General features: G+C 42.7%; 1 protein-coding gene across 6 annotated transcripts in view; it reads right to left on the reverse strand.

Moving 5' to 3' along the window:
- The window catches only part of tiam2a (TIAM Rac1 associated GEF 2a), a 54360-nt gene that overhangs the window by 26791 nt on the left and 4509 nt on the right, over window positions 1–23060 (reverse strand). For 3 of the 6 annotated variants that reach the window (XM_035533173.1, XM_027001486.2, XM_035533171.1), the window contains exons 2-8: window positions 8800–8888; window positions 7360–8480; window positions 4531–5002; window positions 4155–4327; window positions 3304–3528; window positions 690–875; window positions 383–529 (exon numbers count right to left, since the gene is read on the reverse strand). In XM_035533173.1, the coding sequence (XP_035389066.1) occupies window positions 383–529; window positions 690–875; window positions 3304–3528; window positions 4155–4327; window positions 4531–5002; window positions 7360–8478 (2322 nt within the window). In that variant the 5' untranslated portion in view covers window positions 8479–8480; window positions 8800–8888. Of the gene's footprint in view, window positions 1–382; window positions 530–689; window positions 876–3303; window positions 3529–4154; window positions 4328–4530; window positions 5003–7359; window positions 8481–8799; window positions 8889–9392; window positions 9417–12175; window positions 12315–23060 lie in introns of those variants that run through there. The other 3 variants (XM_035533170.1, XM_035533172.1, XM_035533174.1) reach the window with 3 other exon arrangements.

A 23060-nucleotide genomic window follows, 5' to 3' on the forward strand; every position in this document is an offset into this window, starting at 1 on the left:
TAATGACTCTCGAGGTAATAATTAACAAACTGACAAGATTTATAAAAGTGGCTTATTTGCACCTGCAAGAGGAGTTTCCCATCAACATGACGCATAAATACAGAATTTAACTCCACATGCACATGTGAACCCAATTATTTGAACTGTTTTGACCCAATAAATGTGTACATCTGTAATCCTGCCAACATGGACCCAATAAACCCGCAAACCTATTAAGGGACACAAACAAACAGTGCTAAACTATGTTCTGTTCAGTGAACAGACATTTTCACATACATGTACCAAGATTTCCAATTACTGTAAGATATTGATACATTTGTCTCATTGCACCATGGGAAAAATACTATTCAGAGATGACGCAGCATTGGCCTGAAGGTGGTACCTGGGAAGCGGAGGGTCTCTTCTCCCGGCCACGCTTGGTAAGGCTGTCCAGACCTTTGAGGGAAGAGAAGACTCCTCTCCGACTGCGTCCTTGTTGGGACAGGGACAGAGACCGCTTCCGCATTGTAGCTTCGTCTCTCGAGCAGATCTGAGAGGTGAGAGAAGGCGTGAAGGTGATTAGCTGCCTTGCATGACACAGCAGATCCCTGTGGACTTGAGGGCTGCAATCTTCTCATGCATGTTTAGAAGTGGTGGCTGTGAAGGAGATGTGCAGGGCGTGAGGACTGCTCACGTGATGGGAAACTGACCAACGCATGGAAAGAGGAGACAGAGAAGATCCCCAGACGGCCCAGTGTGGCCTTAGACGGGCGGCTGGCTGTGGCCAGTAGACTCTTTGGGTTGGGTAGCTCCCCGCCCTGCAGGCTGGCCAGGTAGCAGCGCATGCGGAACAGGTCTATGTTGAAGCTCTCCAGATTTTGATCCCACTGCTGGATCTGTTCGTGACAAAGAATATTAGCCTGAGGGACTGCCTCTGAGGAACACTGGAGTGTAGACTTGCCCAGACCCTGATGTGTGCGGGTGTGTTAAATATACATACATATACACACACACATCTATATATATATATATATATATATATAAAAAAACAAGAGAAGTGAATCAGTGGGGAAGTGTGTGTGTGTATATATATATATATATTATATATATATATATATATATATATATATATATATATATAAATAAATAAAGAGAGAAGTGAATCAGTGGGGAAGTGTGTGTGTGTGTGTGTGTGTATATATATATAAATATAAATAAAGAGAGAAGTGAATCAGTGGGGAAGTGTGTGTGTGTGTGTGTGTGTGTGTGTGTGTGTATATATATATATATATATATATATATAAAAAAAAACAAGAGAAGTGAATCAGTGGGGAAGTAATTGCTCTCAGATGTGTGCCATGACTGGGCACAGTGTGCATAGGGCACTGGGATTACTGGTACTGATGCTGCAGGGGCAGGGTGGAGACCTCCACCTAATCCCCAGATTACCATTATCCTCCAAAATAAGAGTCACGTGACGCAAAGGGCAGGGTACACACTTAACTGCTCCTCCCTTGATTCCAAAGGAAACACCAAGTCAACTAGGAGAACATTCTTAATATTTTCAATGATACTGTTTTCTATGCTATGACACCTTCCGGCTGATCCAGATATAAATTTACTCAGTTCATTTAGATAGCATTAATAAATCACATTATACTGAAATAATTCAGTTACTGAGGCAATGGGAAGTTAGTAGCCGGCCAAATACAGTATACAGACCCAATAGGGTATCTTAAGTGTGTTGATCAAATGCCCATTTGTGTTGCCAGCAAAACCTCCGGTTAATCAACAGCCCGTTTGTGACATAGAAGACGACTTTTGCTTGTTGACTGAGCGGTTGGCAACACAGAGCTGTGGGTGAAGATCAAGGCCCCATTAAGATTAATTCAAGATGTATGGTACTTTAAATCCCATCAGATCACACATCCAAGTCACAAATGCAGAATGGGAAGGGCAAGGCAGGGCTCAGGCTTTAGAACATCAGCCTGGGAAGCCTTCCTCAGACCCATGATCAGCATTCATAGATTTTAGTGGTGGACACTTCAGGCTCCAGAGGTTCACTGGCGTAGCACGGATAACATAACACTGGCATCTAAATGTCTAAGAGTTTATGATTTTGAAGTCAAAAAGTGATTATTTAAGTCTAAAACATAAAATTATCCCAGGCCTGACTAAGGGTTTTGTTACACCAGCCTCTCATCATGGTTTCATAATAGACAGTAACTACAGTTTAGTAAAAGCACTGTTAAATGTTCATGTTTACTTTTGGATTTTTGAGTAACAGTGATTCAGAAGTCCCCCCCCCCCCCCAACACAGCTCTCTTTCCAAGTGGATTTAGCAGTACCCATCTAGCCCCAGTGCACTGCTGCTCAGTCATGCCTTCAGTGTCATTAAAACTGCTGATAGTCTCCTGCTTTATTCATGCCTCCAGTATAAAACACCGATTGCTGCAAGAGTCAGGAACTGAACTAAATGCAAGACAATTATGATTTTCTGGGGAGGGGAGAGAGAAACAATAGAAAACACTCAGCTGGCAGTAATTTACAGAGACAGGATTTCAAAGAGGTCCAGACTATGTTAACCTCTTACCCCTCTCCAAATCCCTCATACCCTGCTTGGCATGCCCTAACTGGGGCAGAGGCCCTAGACCAGTGCCCTCTGCCCTCTTACTGACCCTTTCACTGGCTTCTTTCCCACGGAGAATAAGCATGACTTAACAGGAAACAGCAGTACTGACATGGAGGATGGGAGGCATATTCAGCCACACCATTTATAACCTCTGAGCTTCTCAAGTTTGTCTGATGTGATGCATAATTTCATAGCTCTTAGTTATGAAGGGTTGAAAAGGAACCAAAAAAAAACCAAAAAAACTGCACTAGGGTCCATGATCTAGAAAGAGTGAATGTCAAAGTATTGGAGACAAATAACCATACGTATTGCCTGGTCCTCATTTAAATTTTTATACTAAATAAAATGAAGATACACACATATACACAGTGAACAGACAAGTGTGTGTGTTTATATATATATATATATATATATATATATATATATATATATATATATATATATATATATATATATTAGTATTAACTAACAGACTAAGGGAATATTAGAAATCTTATTAAATTCAGTAAAAGTGTAATCAGAATTGATCACGGTCAACAAACTAAGACCAACTTAAGCATTATACTTCAGGTTGTTTGCACTTCTTCTGACTGACCGACTGAGTGACCAGAGACAGCACCATTATGGGCAGGATAACATTCAAGCCAGTGATATTTCATACACGAAAGCAAGCTCAAGTTACACTTACTCACCTGGTTTTCAATGGCCTTCCTGTTTTTGGGGTCACTAACAACCGACAGTTGTAGCTCGGCCATCTTCTTCATTTTTCCATCCATGTCAATCTTCTGCAGTAGAGCGCGGATCTGCCCACGGAGCAGACGCAGAGTGTCCTCCTTCCCATGACGCTTAGCGAACAGGGACGCGCTGGCCGAGTGAAGAGCCGTCACCCAGTTCTCGAGGTCTGTCTGACTGCTGGCCTGTGGGGAGAGGACAATAGAAAATGGCTAACTGTTCTTCATCTGGATGCCGTCAAGAGGAACAGTGAACTATGCAACATGGCAACTGTTGGTCTCAATCAAGGGTGGCAACAAATGAAGAGAACACATAACAACTGACCAACTTCGTGACTTAGTTTAATCAGAGCGTCTGTATTTGTGGTGTGCCCTTGAAAAGGAGCAGGAAATCAGGCAGTGGTAAACAACTTCTTGTACCGTTTCCAATTCTGCCTAAAACCCCAGAGCAACAGCGTGTGGTCCGAGATGCAGCCCCAGAATTCATCAGGCTGACTTGGCAGTTAAAAATGTTATCAAACCCAACAAGCATAAGTGCATGAAGAAGCTGTGAATCCTGACAGCAGGAAGTAAGGGGGAAACAACCCATACGTCATAAAACTTCTGCTTCTTATTTGTAGGCTGGTGTTTTTCATATATATAGATATATATATAAAAAAACAACACAACCATATAACAACAATATAACAAGACCAACATACATCTTGAGCACTTAAAGCCAGTCCATGTTTTCAATTCTAAAACTCTCCAAAACACCACCTCTCAGGTATCTATTTTTGCTGTCATTTTGGTTTTTGGGGGTATTGGCTGACCTGAAAGAGGTAGACATCACCATAGGCATTGCTGAGGCAGAACACGTTCTCTTTCTTGGGGTGTTCGGGGACAGCCTGAACGATGCTGTCCTCAGCCAGCAGAGCATAGCATGGTACCATCTCCTGCTCTGAAGAGCCCTTTGCGTAGGTGTCATAAAACAGGAGTGTACAGCCTGGAAGAAGAGAAGGATCATAAAAGCACAATCAATATGATGTCAGGTAATTAAGTGACACTTAGTGACATTAAGTAGTATTTAGCATGTTTCTAGCTAGCAGTCACTCAATAACAACTAATTTTAAATAACAAATACTTAATTTCACTATGGGAAAGCACAAATAGTATTCTGCTCTGCAGGAGTTTTAGCCATGTGCCTACCTTTGAGAGTTACCCAGTATTGCTTCCACTTGCGTCGGCCAACTAGTTCCAGTTTGCGGTCCTTGTGAAGAGTAAGCAAGGGCTTGAAGAACAACCATCCAGCTTTCCTCACCACACCCTGCTCTTTCTCAAACAGCAAGTCCAGTTGCTCCAAAGAGCCAAGCGTCTCCTGGCTACTACTTTCGGATTCTTCTGCGGAGTGCTCTTCACCTCCACTTCCTGCCCCCGTATGGCCAGTCTCTAACTCCCTCATGAAGTTCTCGTAGATATTCTGCCTCAGAGCACCCATGTCCAGGTGGAGAGCCCCCGCCGAATCACTACGGGTGGGCGGCGCCTGAGACTGGGAGCGGGCCCGAGATTGACCCTTGGGGTACCACACCAGACTGGAGACCTGTGAGGGAGAGCTTGTGTCAGCAGTGAGGCCATCCACCCCACTGTCAAAGCAATCGATGGGCTCTTTGTATCTTGGCTCCTAAAATAAAAGGGTGGACAAAGTAATACTGAGACGTTTTATGACTGACTTTACAGCACAACGAAACCAGGTATCAACAATAACTGTAGTATAACTTTAAATTTAATTATCAGGTAAGTGCAGCTGAATTACCTGAGTTAGCTATTTCCTTAATTTCACAATACACGTGTCCCATTTATTCGATACATATATGTATACATATTTAAACCCTCTCGCAATATGGTAAGATGATTGATCGAGAGAGCTAAAAGTTCTTTTAATAACAAAAAACCCCACAAAACTGAGTGCCTATTAATTACATGAAGAACATGAGGGCAATCTCAGCTGTGTAGTATTCTTCACAAGATTATTCTCTTTCATGGGAATTAAAGGCTTCCCGCACTCCACTACATGAGAGCATTGATTCTGCACTGCTCACACAGAGGAGTGCACTTCAAAAGCAACCTGGACACAAGCACTCTTCCCCCAAACCCTCCTTTAAAGTCTGCATCTCTTCACCAGCTGCCTCTAATTAGAAAAGGGGTGGGGTGGGGCACGCTCAGATGCCCCTTTGGAAGGATCTGACTGACCCTCAAGACACAGTCAAGGTCTGTGCACCAGGTGGGGGATTATGAAAGCAAGATTAGGCAAGACATCACTTCTCCACGCAGGTATAAATTGCCTCAAGTAGACGACATGCTGAATAATCAGGAGAGGAATGCCATGAGGCAATTGTAGATGTGAGTAAATGTGACATCCTGTAAGATGAGCAAGGTAAAATCAGGTCTCTTTTGGGCTAGTAAACTGATATGTTTATGCAAAAGTGCTGATTTTAAGAAAGGTAAACAATAGAACCATTGTCAAATGACTGGGGTTTTTTTTCTGTGATATACATTTGGTAACATGTTTCATTAATGTTAAAATAATACCCAATGTTATATATAAATCCTTTATATTTTTCCATTTTCACTTTTCATTATAAGCAATGCAAACAATGATGAGCTTTAGTAAGATATAATACAAATAAATGTATTAAAATATGAGAATGTGAGCTCTCATTTTACTTCAGGGAAATATTAGCAAACCCACAACATATTGACAATGACACAGAATACTGTGTACTAGCAAGCAAAGATTCACAGACAACTTTACTTTAAACAACCCTAAGTATGCTTAAAGTAGGTTACAGCTCTAATGGAAAAGTATTAAGTATTGGGAATGTAAAACTGAGACTGATATCACTCCTTGTAAAGAAACTAGCATAAGTAACCTTACCATCCCAGACTCTGTCTCTACTCTGATATCCACCAGGCAATAGCAAACTGGTGTCCTCTTACAGCAAGAGGACGCTGACTACTTGTGATATGCATTTCGACGCCAAGTAGCTCACGCCACAGAAATGTCTCGCACAGCTAAAGCAGAAGTAACACCTGACAGTTCTCAAGCAGGCACAGAATATCTCAAATATTTATGACAGCAGCTACAGCCTGGCTAAAACAAAGCGGGGCAGGAACATTTTCAGGAACATGAAAAACCCTTCAAGGGTGACAAAAATACACTACTACATTAGAGTCCCACATGGCTTAACAAATGCGAAAAAAACAATCAAAATCATTAAAAAAAAAAAAAAAAGTGTAACAGATCATTAACTTGAATTACTCTTAGAATACTAGATTCATAGGTCTTGTTACACACAAGGCTGTACAGGAAAACTAGCGATATCGTAAATAGTGGTGCTCCATTAGTCTTGTAATACTCACCCAGAGAAGAGTATGGCCTCTGCTAAGAATTCCTCGACTTTTCATCCTTACAAAGCACATACCATGCATGCTCATCTCTGTGTCCATGCCACAGAGGTCTGCACTGGTGGGTCACAATTTTCATTTGGTAATGCCCTGTGGCTTCCCTCTCTGACACCTGGCATAGTGTGGTGAGCAATATTGTTCTCTACGTGGGACGGTGTTCTGCTCCTGACAAAACAACAAATGCGGTGGCCCCTTGCCCAGGTAGTGAGAGCCAAGAAACCAACAGTCCCTCTCTAAATACAAGGCATCTATAGCTGGAGGAGACAACTGGCCCTCATAGCCAGTGAAGATACCGAGAGGAAGCGTGTTGCCTTATGATCTCAGTAACCAAATCTTAGTGGCCAGACAATTACTGTTTACAAAAAATCTTCAATATTTTGACAGATTTAGCAGTTGTGAGAACTTCAGCAGCTCTGCACAAAATTGGGGAACACCCTCTAATTAAACTTGTTCCCAATATTTAATATGCATATGCCCAAAGGCTACTGCAGCTAATGGAGGAAGTGACTGAGCTTGCTGTCACAACCCTGAGCCACAAGGGTATGTTGGTTATTCTATGGCATGCCTCCTTACCTCCTTCTTCTTCTTCTTCTTCCGTGTCAAGCTTCCAGTCCAATCACTGAGCCGTCTCATTGGGTTCCTGAGGGATTCTTTCTTTCCGGTATTCTCCGCAATGGGTTTGGATTTGCGGCAGGGCAATGTATAGGAGGAATACTGCTTGGCTCCTGGGCATTCCTCCTCAGCAGGCTCTTCCAATACAGACAGAAAGGAAGATCTGTGCTTGAAAGGCACGTCGTTAGAAAAATGTAGATTCTTGGCTGCAGGAAAGGTGGCAGCCATGCTGCGGTCTCTGTAAAGATCGGTTACTGCGATACTAGGTAGATGTGGATCCAAAAACTTCATATTCACAGTTGGAGGAGTTTCTGAGACCCGGTAAAGGGGGGTGCCATCGCCGTCATTCAGCTCTGCTCCGGCGCCCCAGGGCGAGTCATACCAGGAGCCTTCGGAGCTCAGAGAGCTGCCCTTGCTGTTTCTGGTAGCTTCGCGATCAGACTCGGACCTGTGGGTCACAGCTGACAGAGAGGCTGTGGAGTCCAGTGTGGGTGAGAACTTCAGCAGCTGGACAGGCCCTGCGTGCTCATCTGGAAGCATGGAGCTACTGGAGAAGCTGTTGAACTCTACTCGCACACTACCATCACTCTTGATCACGACCCTGGGGCTGTTCTGCTCCACGGGTTCCTCCAGCCTGGGTTTCCTCTCAGGGGTCCTGTGCCCATTTACGGATTGACCATTGCAGTCACTTGTACTACAGCTGGTGTCGCCGTTTTGCCTGAGACTCTTATAGCAGCCATTCTCAGAGGGCAGCATAACGTGTCCTTTTGATCGCAAACGTTCGGATAAACCATTTTGCAGACTGCCAGCACTTCTCTTCCCTTCTCTTCCTTTAGTGACAAGATCATAATGGCGCGACATATAGGACTGATTGCTCTTCGGCTGAGAAAAACAGCCACGGCTCATCGCCCTGGTTTTGAAACCAGCAACAGCTGATCCCGCCCTCCACCAGCCATGGGGTGATAAAACTTCCTCTTTGGCCGAGCGAAGCTTCAGTGAATAGGGCTTCTGTCTGCCAGGGTGGAGGAAGCCATTGCTCCTAGATTCTTGAACGCTGTACTGGCTCTCTGAGTTTCCCATCCCTGGAATGCACACAATAATCTCATTGGTAATATTCAAAGAACACATCAGCAGCTTTCCCATTAGAAATCCATAGCTCTGATCCTTCCTAGTGAGTCATGAAAGCGATTCACTTTTGATCTGTTATTTATCACGGTTATTGGAGGAGCAGACACATTTCATGGTCAAATTGTGGTGTACAGCAAATGATTTCATTTGGGCCTCTAACTGATAGTGTAGGAGAAGTTACCCTAAGCAGACAGTCTCATCTCTTAATCAAAGAGGAGGATAATATGGCAGGCTACGAAGCACCAACACCCAAAGATCAACATTCAGACTCACCTGTTCCGTTAAATGCCTACTGCCCTGCAATCTGCATGATCATCAATGTGTGCGTCAGCTGCTTATACAGCCCTGTCAACCTCCCTCATCTGTGGAATACACAGAACATTCATTAATCAGTAACATTGCATTGTACTGCCCACACAAGAAAACTCAAAACTCAGGTATTTCAGACAAATCCAAATCTCTAAACTTTCACAGACAGGAAACAATCAAATTATTCTTATATATATGTGTGTGTGTGTGTGTGTGTCAATTTTATATTGGATTGATTTATATAAATAAATAAATTATATATATATATATATATATATAAAATAATAGGAGGTAAAAAATTCAATCAATCAACCACCAATAAAAGTATACTATTCACAACACAGTACACCACACTCTCTCTCCCTCTCACACACACACACACACACACACACGTTGGGTTAATACTCAAGAACTCACTACAAGTTTGGCAATCAATAAAGGTCAGCATTGCAGTGGTAGTGATAAAGAGGAAGCGTGTTGTTACTCTCAAAAAAGAAGCTCCACTCCTTATTCAGAATCTACACGTTACACGTTGCATTTTTAGCCCAGTAGCAGACCTAAATGACGTCTTGCTCAAATGGTTGGGAAGGTTTCTCAAAGCTGTCTTTATATTTCATCTGGTGTTTATTTTTAAACACACAAATTCCACTGTGCTGCCCCCCCCGCTGTATACTGCCAAGCAAGTCCGGTGCAGGATGCCAGATGAGGTGGTGACCAGAGAGCAGTCAAGAAAAGTCGCTCGCAACGCTCTCGGAAAGAGACCATGTGACCATGCCGTACACCTCACCATACATACTGTACACAGATGTCCTGAAAAAGAAACAAGCACAATATGCTGTCTGCTTTACAAATTTGTGTCTCCTTTACAGGTTTACATACTTAAAATAGTTCAAACTCACCCCTTCTGTTTAAGGTACAGTAATCACTCTTAAATTGCCACTGTTAAGCTTGCCGCTCATTTAATCCTTTAAGGCATCAGGCAAGAACAGGGGGAAGGGCCAACACCTTTTGAAGTCGCAGCATCAAAAAGATAACAGTACAACGGACCACAGATACGAATGCTCAGCGCCTGCATGGCTTCCTGCACAGGGTGTAATGTAGCCAATAAAATCAAGCTTGGTTCCTGTTCTTGATTTTAAACCTGAAGCCTTTTATCTTTTATCTATACTCATCTCCAAAGAGACACAGCAGAAGAACGGAGCGAAAATAAGAAAGGAAAACAAACACTATAGCAGGCGAAAAGGAGAAAAGAACAAAAGCAAAAAACTAAAAAGATGGGTTCATCTGAGTGTTCCCGAGACGATACCTGTAAAAACACCATCCCAACATCCAAAAACATCCCAAGCCCACACCCCCACATCAGTCAGTCTGTTCCACTGAGATCACGCTACCTCACCCAGACCTCTCCTGCTGATCGGACTGTGGGAATACAGGAGGTCGAGCTCCAAATGCAGGATTAGGACATCTGCTCCTCACACTCCACCCCTTGCCCACTCTCTTCCCATCTGACCTCCTGACTCCCTGATTAGCGTCAGCATCGATTATCCCGCTCAACCTCGAGAAAGGGGAACGGCTGTTGTATGTCGGGGGGGGACACAAAAACACAATTCATGGCAGACAAACGAGCCCGTGGCACAGAGGCATGGCCGGAGTCGGCCCGCCCGAAGGATGCCCTTTCGCAACACTTGCAGAAACACGGAGAAAAACAACACAGTAGTTATTCAAAAAGGAGACAGCTATGAGAGTGAAAGGGTTCAGAGACACAAACAGGCAGGATCTTTCAGATGCCGGCCTTTGGTCATGGGCTGTAGCGCTCCATTGTGGTACGCCAGTAAAACAGCCACCCCAGAGGGTCCCAGAGCACACCTCTGGGTGACTTGGAGCATGAGCAGTGCCAGCGTGCATGGTGTCTCCATATGACATCTGCCTGTGGATGGGAACATTCAACTCATGTCTGGCCCAAAAACACAAAATGACTAATTAGAGCCACTAATGCACCAATCCACTGGAACCTTTGAGGTCACTCACACTACATCTTAAAATAGATATCTATTAACGTGTTGGTGGGTGGTTTTGTATATTTTTATTTTGTAACAGAGATAAAAAATCTCCGCCATAGGGACTGATTTTAACTATGACATCAGTGATGTAATCATAGGCTGTTATGATTATGCCGACTGTGTCTGTTTTTTTCCTTAAGACATCACCCATTCGTCACTGGTGCCCCATATATCAACTGTTCATGACTTTCAGAGTACACCTGATATAAGCTTAATTCCAACATGAAATTCAGAAAAAGAGTAATGACCCTTTCAAATTTCACACTTAACTCTTTAACTCTCTTTATGTGCCTCCCTATTAAAATCACAGGAGACTGGTATCATTAGCAAACCACATCCCAGAATCACTTTCTCTGAAGTCAGTTAGAGCTCACAGGACGAAGCATTAATTATCCAACAGCAGCCGCCAGGAGCTACTTTTACTCAAATAGACAGAAGACAAAGGTCATTCTCACTAAAGGGGACATAACTGAGGAACGATTAGGGTGAACTATCACTAAATAAAAAGAAACAGGATACTATTAGAGACATCAGAGATGTTTCTCTCTCACTCACTCACACATACAAACAAAATATTTCTTACTAGCATTCCTGCACAGTATAATAGTAGACTGTATTTTTACTTTCCTGCCAATACATTTTCACCACTTGGTCTGTCCTTGGTCTGTCTCTTACACCCTCATTAGGAGATTCATTGCCCCAGCAGAGTGTCAGAAGGGCTGTGAGTCAGTCTGCAGTCTGACAGAAGCACATGAATTGTCAGAATATTTCAAAGCATTAACCAAAACATCATCATTCTCCCTTATAAATGACTGCCAAAGAACTTTTTCTAATCCTTTAAATCTTGACCAAGCACCTACCCAACATGAATTATTTCACAGTAACTGGACATAAATTTCATCCGGCCAATCATTACAAAGGTAATGAGAAAAAACTTTTTGAGTGCAAAATGGAACAGGATTGTAGACAAATGGGTCCTCACACAACACACATTAATTTTCTAACATACAGTTTGAATGTGCCAAAAAGCCTTCTGTACTGACAATATTAACTGTCCACAAGCAACGGCAGTAAATTCAATCCAGTGAAACAGGCAAAGACAGCGCAGCACGGATCACACACACCTGTAGCTCAGAATGGGGGTGGAAAAAAGAAAAAGAAAAAAAGAAAGATACGTAGTACTTTTCTTTGCATCCGCCAAAATGATCCAGTTAATACAGAGAACAGAGACAAGTGTAGGAAAGAGAGAGAGGAAAAAACCCACCATAGCCTTATCTTACCTCTGTTGAAAGGATTTAGTCCATCATCCTTTGAAGAGCAATTCAGTGGCCCTGATCTCACAGCTGATTTGAACACAAATGCTTGTTGTCTTAGTGATAGACTCTTAGACTTGTTGACTGACTGACTCATACCCCCTCACCACACCCCCACACCCTCCAAAAAAAAACAGAAACTTCTCATTAGCCGTGAGGCTGGGTAACTCTCAGTCACTTCTCTACGCTCAGGACACCAGAACACCACTCCACCAGGGGAAAATGTGAAGCACTGGTCTGAGTGTTCTGAGTCACTGCTCGATGTGCCTGGCGTATTTAGCTGTAGCAGCTATATAAAAGGCCCACTGACATGTTTCTCTCCCCCCCCCCCCCCCCCCCCCCCGTTTCTCTTTCCTTTGGTCAGACCTGAGAACATGAGTCGACAGCAGGTAGCCACCTCATCTGTGTGCATAGAGGCTGCAGGTACAACCACAGTAAACTTCTGGAAACCACAACGAAAAGCATAAAGCAGAAGGACGCGAGGGGAAAGATTAAAGCATTGGCTGGATTAGTCTGTAAATTCATAGTGAAGAGTGAAATTATATCATCATAATTATAATAAATAATAAATCTGATTAGAATCAAAAGGCAAAAATGTTGCATGGTCTCTCTAAAGGTTTTGAGCGCAACACAGAGGTAGGGGCGGATTGGAGAGGAGGCATAAAAACATAGAATGTGTGTTTGGTTGACCCAACAACATCCTATCCCTACCCACTCCATAAAAGCTCAGTGCATAGAGGAAGGTGAACAGAGAGTTCATTGAAAAGTCTCGCAGAGAAAACAGCCAAAAAGCCAAAAAAAAAAAAAAAAGGACAGAAGCACAGTAGACAAACAAACAAACAAACAAACAAAAACAAAAAACAAAGCACGTGCACAACCTGGTTTGTAAGAAGGGGGCACAGTCATGCGGTACTGGCAGACAGGAATATCAATAGAGGGAGAACTAGCAGTGGCAATTACATTTACAGCATTTAGCTGTAGCTTTTATCCAAAGTGACTTACAACTGAATGAATACAACTTGAGCAACTGAGGGTTAAGAGCTTTGCTCAGGGGTCCAGCAGGGGAAAACTGGTGGTGGGGCTTGAACTGGCAACCTTCTGACTACTAGTCTGATTACTACTACTGCCCCAGTGACTTAAACATGCACTTTAAGGCCCTGTACTGTAAAAGAGATGAAAGAAACTGTTTGCAATAAAATTACATGTTGCAAGAAAGTTCCATTTCCAATTTAAACAGCAGCTTTTCATATCATTATCCACCCAATGCATCTAAGTGTCAGGTATTAAGTGATTGAATTTGGAGCTCTGTGACTGGCTTAACAATGCAGGGCTGCACTGTGCACAATGGCTAAGAGGATCATGGCTTCAATGGGCCCTGATTAAGAAGCATTGTAAGGATGGAGCTGGTGGCTTTGAAATGTGAATGGATTTAACGGGATTAGCTGCCGGTGGGGGGGAGCGTGACGTCACACATATTCACCGAAGGCAGGAATCCTAGCACACAGAGGCCAGTACTCTCAGGACCTAATTACTCTACAAAGCTGAGCCACAGAAACCATTACATCCGTTACATGTCATTAACAGTCAGTGACCAGCACCAGTAGTGTCTTTGGATCATTCAGTTTCTAACGATAAATACAAACCTAGCTGTTTTTTTGTTTGTTTGGGGTTTTTTTTGCATCAGAACAAAAAATATTAAATGACCAAGAGTTCTCATGTTAATTTAATTTTAACGTAAAGGCTGCAGATTGCTAGTGGGTCACACAGTGTGGTGATTTCTCATGTTGGGGTCACAAACCACTGAAAGCCAAAAACCCAGAAGCTTTGATAACCTCATGTGAACCTTTGCCACCTCCCACCACAGGAAGGAGGTTCCACCCAACGTAAAGGATCACTGGTCAAACAAACTAAACTGCACTGCTTGAAATGTGCGGATGCTTGCTGTGTAACTCTCAGCAGCAGAACACATCACAGATATTTTCAAATGTTTCTAGGATTTTGACGCCAGGTGCCACATACGCTAGATAATTTCAGATACCAATTTTGCTTGACAACTTTAGCATTCAGTCTTTAGAAATAAACCAACAAAAATAGGTAAACAAAAAAAAAATGGTGAGCCATTTAGCTCATCATCTTCCTGATCCATTGAATTTAACAGTGTGCAAGCTACCATATTGAATGGATCACAAAACAACAACACATCGGACCATTTCCAGAACTACAACATGTACAAAGCATCCTCTAATTTCATCACACATTTAGAATTCACAAAGGCATGCCTGGGCTTCTTTAACAGTGAGTTTACAGTACTTTACGGTACCTTAACGGTTACATTACTCCCACTGATAACATATTCTGGTATATACACATAACACAAAAAGAGACACTCATTGTGTCGCAAGAGATGTATCTAGGTTTTTAAAATCACCGCAACAGACTGCGTTTAAGCCTAGTTACTAAGGTTTGGGTTGAAAACTAGCCATCATCAGTGAACTGTATTAGTGTAAGCAACCCCTAAAGGGGGCGGTTGGGTCTGTCCTTTCACAAATTAATTCTAGAGGCAGACAAAAGAGGAGACTGTTGGAATTCAGCCACAACAGGATATAGGGTCGAAGGTCACCATCACTTGGGCACCCTTCACCTCCCTTAACTGCCCAAACTCTCCCACCTGTCAGAGAACACAGTGTCTCAGTGAGATTTATGTTCCTGTTGATTTATGACTGTGACCTCAATTTCTACAGTCTTTTCAAGTCCCAAATGGCAGATTAAGGGAGTGCTTAAAGAGAAAGCAACTCAGAAGATCAGACTTGCATATAAACCTACGCGGGTTTAACATGCAGTTTCCTTGATGGGGTCACGATGCAGCCATGAGGTATGAAACGATGGCTGTGAGGTTAATGTGTAGGATGTCTACTGTTATTCTAGGATACCTACACTACTGAGTATACCATATAGGAATCACTGCCCTTTAAATATCCTGTCTCTACAATTGTTTATTATTATTTATTATTATTATTATTATTATTATTTTGATTTCACAAAAATACTTCTAGTCCACTTAATTTACCATAATGAACATCTTACTTATGGTCCACTGAACTAGGTGTGTTAAAATAAATAAATAAATAAATAAATAAATTGGTTTATCCAATAGAAACTTGCAACTGGCATTCTGTGCATTTGAAACAAACCCGTAAAAAACATCCATTACTGATGGAATGCACCAAGTCCTTTCCCAGTGTTAAATGTCTCCCCGTGTTGAGCTTCTAGCCCCTTTCAGCTGGTACTCTTGTCAGATTGTAGAGTTCAAAAGCCCACGAGAGCTGCCAAAGAGGAACTTCTAAGACGCATCACCAGTGTAGCCAATTCCCTTGTCAAAAGCCAGCTTTGTAAAAGCCCTTTACAAAGGGACTCAATGTCAGTGGGGCTCCCCTGAGCAACTGCCCCTGTCCCCATTGGCCAAGATATTCAAGTCACTAGTGAACTCTGGAACTTGTAAACATCAGTGCATCTCATGTTGAGCAAGGACTAGTTTTTGGCCTCTGGAGTGTGACTCTCTCCATTTAAGCTGGGGCTTCTATCCAGAGTGAATGAGTGATTGAGTGTGTTCATAAAAATAAATAAATAAATAAATAAATAAAATAGAGTGAGTGCAAATGTTACTCCTCCAAGAAAGAAAAAAAAATGCTCCAAAAGTCAAATTAAATGCATAATAATGTGCGTGCTAGCAACTATTTTTGGAAACGTTACACTCTGAAATTAGTTACTGATTAAAGTTAACTTATACTGAAATGAAACTGGGAATCTACATGTTAATACAAAGATCCTGACATCAGTATTCATAAACTCTCTTTTGATAAGGCAGTAAACCTACATGCTTCCCAACTACATGCTTTTTATTGTCTTTGGCAGCACGATTCTCGTTCTTTCACTGAGACGAAAAGGTACATTGGACAATGGAGCCTTAAAAGCAAGCATATCAGCACGTTACGGTCTCCACTATTAATCTATTCCATATGTTGTATCTGTCAACCTCTGCCCTTGTACCTCAAACTGTGGAGGCTCTTAGTGTGTGTATTTTATGAGAACTGATAAGAGCAAGTCTGGAAAACCCAATAAACACTGATAACAATGGATTCATTTTGACAATAAAAGTAGTAGGAAGAAAAAGACTGTGTGCTTCTCATTCTTTGCTCAATGTAAATTTCCACACCATTCTATTTTGTCACGGTTGTAACCTGTAGACACAGACACCAGACCATCTCCTCAGACCAGCTGTAACACGGTCCAAGCCACACGTGGAGGTCTTAACTATATTATCTAGTCATAAATCGAATAAGCTTGGCTCAACCCGTCCCATTTCTGCTGCAGACAAATCTGTCATCTCAGGAGGTGCGAGTGCCAGGATTAATAAAATCAGCTGTGGGCTTGGTCCCGGAAAGCTCTGTCGCGTGCACGGGGAGCTGGAGGAGAGGCCTCACCAGGCTCATCCATCACAGAAATTGACCGGCGGTGAACAATACAGGTCACACTATGCTAGTCAGCAGAGGTTAGACCAATCAAAGCCTTCACGGACAAGACGGATTGCATTTGCACATACGGCGCTGCACATCAGTTTTTCATACACATACAGAGTCCTTGAGGTCTGGCTCCTATAGATTCTCCCCTTTTACCTTGGAGTCAGGCATAGCACTTACATTAACTGTTCAATTCACTAAACTGTGTTTGGATTTAAACTCTAGACTTGAGTACCACAATCTTAAAAATAAATAAGGAAAAACAAATCGACTGGAAATCAAGACTGTGCCTTAAATGTTCCACTGCAGCCCTGTTCATATTTTTAGAATGCCTGAAACTCAGAATGAACTGCTGATCTATTGTGTAATGGTGGGGAGGAGAACTACTAAATGTCTATTGGCTTACCAAGAATTATCAAAATGTGGGCTCAAACACAGCATTAAAGAACCAGATGTGCTTGTTTATTGCGTGTCTCGTCAGTCCAACATGTCGATGTCTGCAAAATCAACTTCTGACATTCTGCAAATCCAGTGGCAAAATCAGTCTGTCTGAAACCTCAGGATTTACTTTTTAGTAGGGTTAGAAAATCTGATATACTGGTGATCCATTCCATGGAACAGGAACTACAAACATGGTCCCTGAACACGGAAAACAGTTCAAATTCACCATCTTTCAACACCTCAGCTCAAGCTGTACGGTAAGTCAGCTGTTTGCCACTTATGATCCAAAATGTAACACTGGCCTGTTTTCCCAAGTATGAAACCCTTTACTGCAATGGGAAAGAGGTCAGACATAAGTAACCATGTCTTTTTAAAGAATCACTTAGACCTTATAATGGAGTCTGAACACCACCTATAACAGAAAGCTAACGAACTTCCAATATCTCATGCAGACCTTTCCGAAAAATGTTGTCTCTTTCTGAAAACGCAAATCAGAACGCATGCGTGCGTTGGTTCAGACTCATCAAAGCTGATTAGGCAGCAGTGTGCGATATGATTCTTTTGGTCTACACACACAAACACACACTGCTGAGCAGTAATGAGGCCCGCTAGGAAAGTCTGCTGTAAACACAGCTTAATGACTTCCACCAAAAGGTCGGGTGTTACAGTAACGATGCACAGGAAATGCGGCCAGCTAGCCAAACAGATTTTTTTTTAATTTACCATCATTACTGCTCTTTAAAACCTGCGTCACAGGGCATGTCAGCATAAATTAATTCTGTGACAACCTAAAATCATGCAGCTTCAATCGGCCCTTCAAGGAAAGAGTGAGAGGCAATACGCTATGATTTACTGAAATGTCTTCTTTTAGTTTAGCAGTCTGACTGAGCAGGAATATACTGGAACATCCACTCGAAAAGTCCAGCTTGGTGAAGCTTATCTATAGCAGAACAACATAACTGGGAAATCCTGGTCATTCGGTCTGCTCAGCTACACAAATATATTTATGGCAAGCAGTGAAAGATAAAGAAGCCAACAGTAGAGTCATGAGGGCGGAATACTGATCCCAACACTCACGTGTGCACAAATGTTCTCCCACCTGCCCACACGTACACGGGTCGCATGGCAGCGAAAATCATAGCTTAATGTGCTGGCCCAAGGACTTAATTACACACATTTTTCACATGTCCAAGCTAAATCTACAACTTGGAATACTTTTCAGCTTTAAATAGAGATGTTTATCTGTGATGATGAAGTGCATCAGGGCCTTTAAAGTCCTGTTTAAAAGCTCATTTGACACCATATGCTGGGATGCCATGATTTTCACAGGTAGCCAGGTAACGAGGTCGCAGACGGCGCCGGCCATACTGCAGAGGGGTGCACGTGGCTGGCCCCACTCAGAGATACAGCAGATGGTTGCAAAGGAGCTCTGATTCCTTACAAGTGTCCTACCTCTCCAGCAGAGATGAGGCAGAGGCACATGTGCACCCCCCCCCCCCCCCACACACACACACACACACATAAGAAGCTTTACTTGGGTAACTTGCAGTCAGATAATATTCCTGAATGCAAACTGTTAAAATGTAAATTAAAATGATTCAAATTAGAGTCTGGGTTTGCTCTGTGAAAAAAGTGGAGGAATGAAGGCTGATGTAGTGCTTGGAGAAACCAGTGAATAACTACTAAATGGTCTGTTTCTGGTTTAAGTGTGAAAATGTTAACATATGCATTTGTTGATGCACCCTTCAAGATTACACATACTCCTAAATGCTTCAGATTTCTTGGCCCAGTGTAGAACACACTTCATTAAGAACTGCGAGTTCTTGTATAACACAGGGCTGAGTGGCATGTAACTGCACTACATGTTAAGTAGTTTTATACTGTCCCTGCTGTGAGAAACCAGTGGCATGGGAATGAGCACTGAATCCAAGTTCCAAACATGCTGATGTAAAAATACAGGAGTTCATCTTGAGCACATGCACAGGCCTCACCAGAGACGACTGTGCCAAGCTGCTAAAAACGGCCTGAACCAGATCCCTACAGGCAGTGAGCAGCTCAGTTCAAAGGTTAAAGCCCATGAAGTTAAAAATGAAGCTGACAAGTGGCAGGCACCAAAGCAGAACGTAAAATCTCAGACATGGTCCAAACTTGCACTTCTGTGTACACTGCGAGATGATTCCTCGACGTCTCGAGCATTTGTGCGCGCTTCTGGTCACACATAACAGGTGTTCGTTTATCACAGCCATTCAGCTTCCACCTTCAGGAGACGACTGCCGAAATGAAGTAAGGCAACGTGGTAAAGGCTGAAGCGTGAGCCAAGAGAACAGGTGCTTGGGCCTTGGGGGGGGGGGGGGGGGTCAAGCTCTTCTTTCAGAGAAAGGGGAAGGGAGGTTTTTAACCTTCTTTCCTCTCACAATGGAAGGAGAGAGAGAGAGAGAGAGAGAGAGAGAGAGAGAGAGAGAGAGAGAGAGAGACAGAGAGAGAGAGAGAGAGAGAGAGAGACAGAGACAGAGAGAGAGAGAGAGACAGAGAGAGAGAGACAGAGAGAGAGAGAGCACAGGAGAGACTCTCTCCATTTCACCCTGGAGGAAGGGCTTAAACAAAACAAGCTCTGTTTGACCTTGATCCAACCAGAAGCAATGACTGCCGGGTTTAGAAGCTCAAGAGGAATACAGCCCCATCCACTCTGAAGAGATGGGATCTCTGACAGGGAAGAAGCGGTTTTGTGATTCGGCTCTCGAGATGGATTCAGCCCGGGGAGGGTCTCTCGGCCCCTGAGCAGAATCTATGGAACCCAAAGCGGGCGTTCACATACCACGCTGCGCCACAAGCCTTCTTATACTGCCGGGCCCACTGTCTGAAGGAGGCCATAACTAAGCTGCAGACCCATTTCCAACAATAATAACAGGGAAGAAGAATAGGAGAGGAACAGCTTAACAATACAGCCAGAAAACCAAGAAAAAGTAAATACTCCCAAAAGGCATGCACAGCCATAAACAAGGCTTAATTGCTCGAGCCCAACACATAATATATAGTCTTCTGGTGTACTTTCCTACCACAGATGTGCGTGACACTAGCGCAAGCACTGTTACTGGCTCGAGCACAGTTTTTGGCTGCCGTGTGCATGCGAGTTCAGTGCAAGCTTCCCTGTGGTGGAATCTGCAGAAATGCGCTAGTGTGCTTGGTTCAACTGCGTTCAACTGTCCAACAGCATGTAGGCCTGGCAGAGGGAGGCGGTGCACAGCTGCCTGTAAACACACTGGTGGGGGGGGGGGGGGGGGCGAGTGCAGCAGAGCTCGTTAGAATTTGCCGGTGGCGAATGGGGAGCTCTGGCAGTAATTGGAAAAACAGACAAACCTGCCACTCCTCGCCTTCGCCCAGGCTCAACCGGCACCTCAGAGAACATGCCGTGTCTGGAGATGACCACGTGGTAATCATCGAGATGCTTTGACTGTGAACAAACGACTAGAGATAAACCACAAGAAGGGGATTGACCATTTACAAGTAGGATTAGGATTACAGGAATTAAGGCAATGGGGCAAACTAATAAACCTGGTCATACATGTTCATCCAAAGATCATGATGCTTCAAGGCAGACTGAACAATGACTCATGATTAGCCAAGAGCAAACAGCACGCAGTATGCACAGAGCAGAACACACATACACACTCATCCCCTTATTACACAGCATCTTTACCATTACAATAAGCAGGTAGTGAACCTGGCCACAGCAAAATATCATTATTAAAAAGTTCAGAGTTTCCAGTGAGGTTTAAAAACACAAGACAACAGACAGAATGTTTACTGCACAGATGAATCCTTCAGGCCAAAAATCACCTCTCTCTGTGCAAGACGCCACATAAAATCTTCATGTTATAAAGAGACTTAGAAAATATGTCGGAGAAATTAAAATAATAGTCACTAAAATGCAGTGTTCGTAATAAGATTTCCTCAAAGACATGATGGAACAATAAGCCTGTGACTAATGTATTTTACACCCGAGAGAGCTTTTTCTGGATTGCAGGAATAACTTACTGATAAAGCTGAAAAGCAAATTAGATCAAAGCTTTTTTTGAGCAGTGTTTGGGTACACCAAATGCATTTACACTGATTCTGTCTGTTTGCTGATAATATGTCGACTAGTAGGAAAAATATTCTCTCCCAACACAGTATGTCCAATGTCTATGAAGAGACAAATTGGATGATTCAGTGGGTGACTCATTAACTTAACAGGACCATGCGTTTCTGAGCAATGATGTGCAACAAGACAGTTACAAGCAGTTAAAGTTCTTACAAGTGCACCTTTAAGTAGTGCAGTTGTAGGGTAACTGGCACCAACACCAACGCTCTTCAGAAGAGCTGCATTTTTCTAAACAAGTTTCACATAATAAACTAGATCTACAAATAGTAGCATGAACAACATCTGTGCAAGCTAACAAGATCTAGTTTTTACACAGTATCAGTGTATAAACTGCCACAGAAACACCCTGATAACCTTCCCCAATCTTCGATTATCTAGAGGTTTCTGCTGCATTATTAACTGAAATAACTGCGTTTTGCTTAAAGAATTCAGGTTAATGTACGTTGTGCATCAATTTAAAATGCAAAAGCTTTCTGCAGTGGTCAGCATAAGGTGTCAGATTAAAACTGGACACAATAATTGGAAGAGAGGTTAAATGCAGAGTAGCATGTACATCACACAAATTGCAGTTTCTCAAAGTTTTTTATTGAATTGAGAGAAATGTTTTCTTTAGTTTTTTTTTTTTTTTTTTTTTAACTGAAATCTCGGTACCTCTGCTGAATTCTCCATCATGGAAGCCCAGTTTCCCAGACCAACAAAAGGTCTTTTTACTGCGAAGCAGGCTGGGATAGCGATGAACCATGGCTGCTAATCCTTAAGGGGAGCATATACCCCAACACCGCCTGAGGCATTTCATCAGCAGCTATGAAAGGCAAGAGTAGAACGGGCCAGTTCCACAGAAAACACAACTCAACCAATGTCAGCGCCAGAAACATTGCTCTCTTGGGCATGCCATTAACACCACCAACTGCCACGATGAGGCTTCTCAAATAACCACATGAACATCAATTTCCAGAAGCAGCTAATCACAATGTGCAGCCTAACTGGACCGGTCTGACTGCTGAGTGTCCGCCAGCTATGTGTCTTATTTTAGAGCATCCGGAATGAGAAAGGCTAGCAAACAGAGGTTCTGTTATTTAGTGGTTCATGAATTGCCAGCCAGACATCCTGGATCTACTGCTCCTCCTGCGTGATAGTAGATGAAGACTTGACTCCTATCAGACATCATCTACCCTTCCACTAGTTCTACTGCCACACTGTAGAGCCTAACAGAAGAAGCATGTCGTTAGATAATGAAACGGCATATAATGTTTACAGAAACATGCCAGCACACAATAGCATTAGTGTGAAATACAGACTCGAATAAAACAGAGAAAGTCAGAACAACTCAGGGTAAGAAGTTGGAGATTTCCTATTTCTTTCTTCATCATAGGATTTTAATACTCTGATCTGGCAGACTACTGAACATATATTTATCTCACAGATCCAGTTCTTCCATTAACTGGTCCAACAGACCTTAATTCATTTACATGAATGACACTTGGACCAAGCTCAATGCAACAAAGACTAAAAAGCCTCTTCATTCACAGACGATTCAACACCCACCCAAGGCACCTTAAAGCATTTATTTCCATAATCTTTTATGTTTAGAAGCTTAGAGTATCACATGTATGAAGATAAAAGTTCAAATAAATACGTTTTTAAAAATGGGCCTGCATCCCCAGATTATTTCCAGTGAGATGGAAAAAAGTAGCTAGCACACATTCCACACAGGAGAGCCAAAATGTTTCATGTTAATTCAAACCTAATGTTT

This window comes from Electrophorus electricus, chromosome 13, assembly GCF_013358815.1.
Source record: "Electrophorus electricus isolate fEleEle1 chromosome 13, fEleEle1.pri, whole genome shotgun sequence".
Lineage (NCBI taxonomy): Eukaryota > Metazoa > Chordata > Actinopteri > Gymnotiformes > Gymnotidae > Electrophorus > Electrophorus electricus.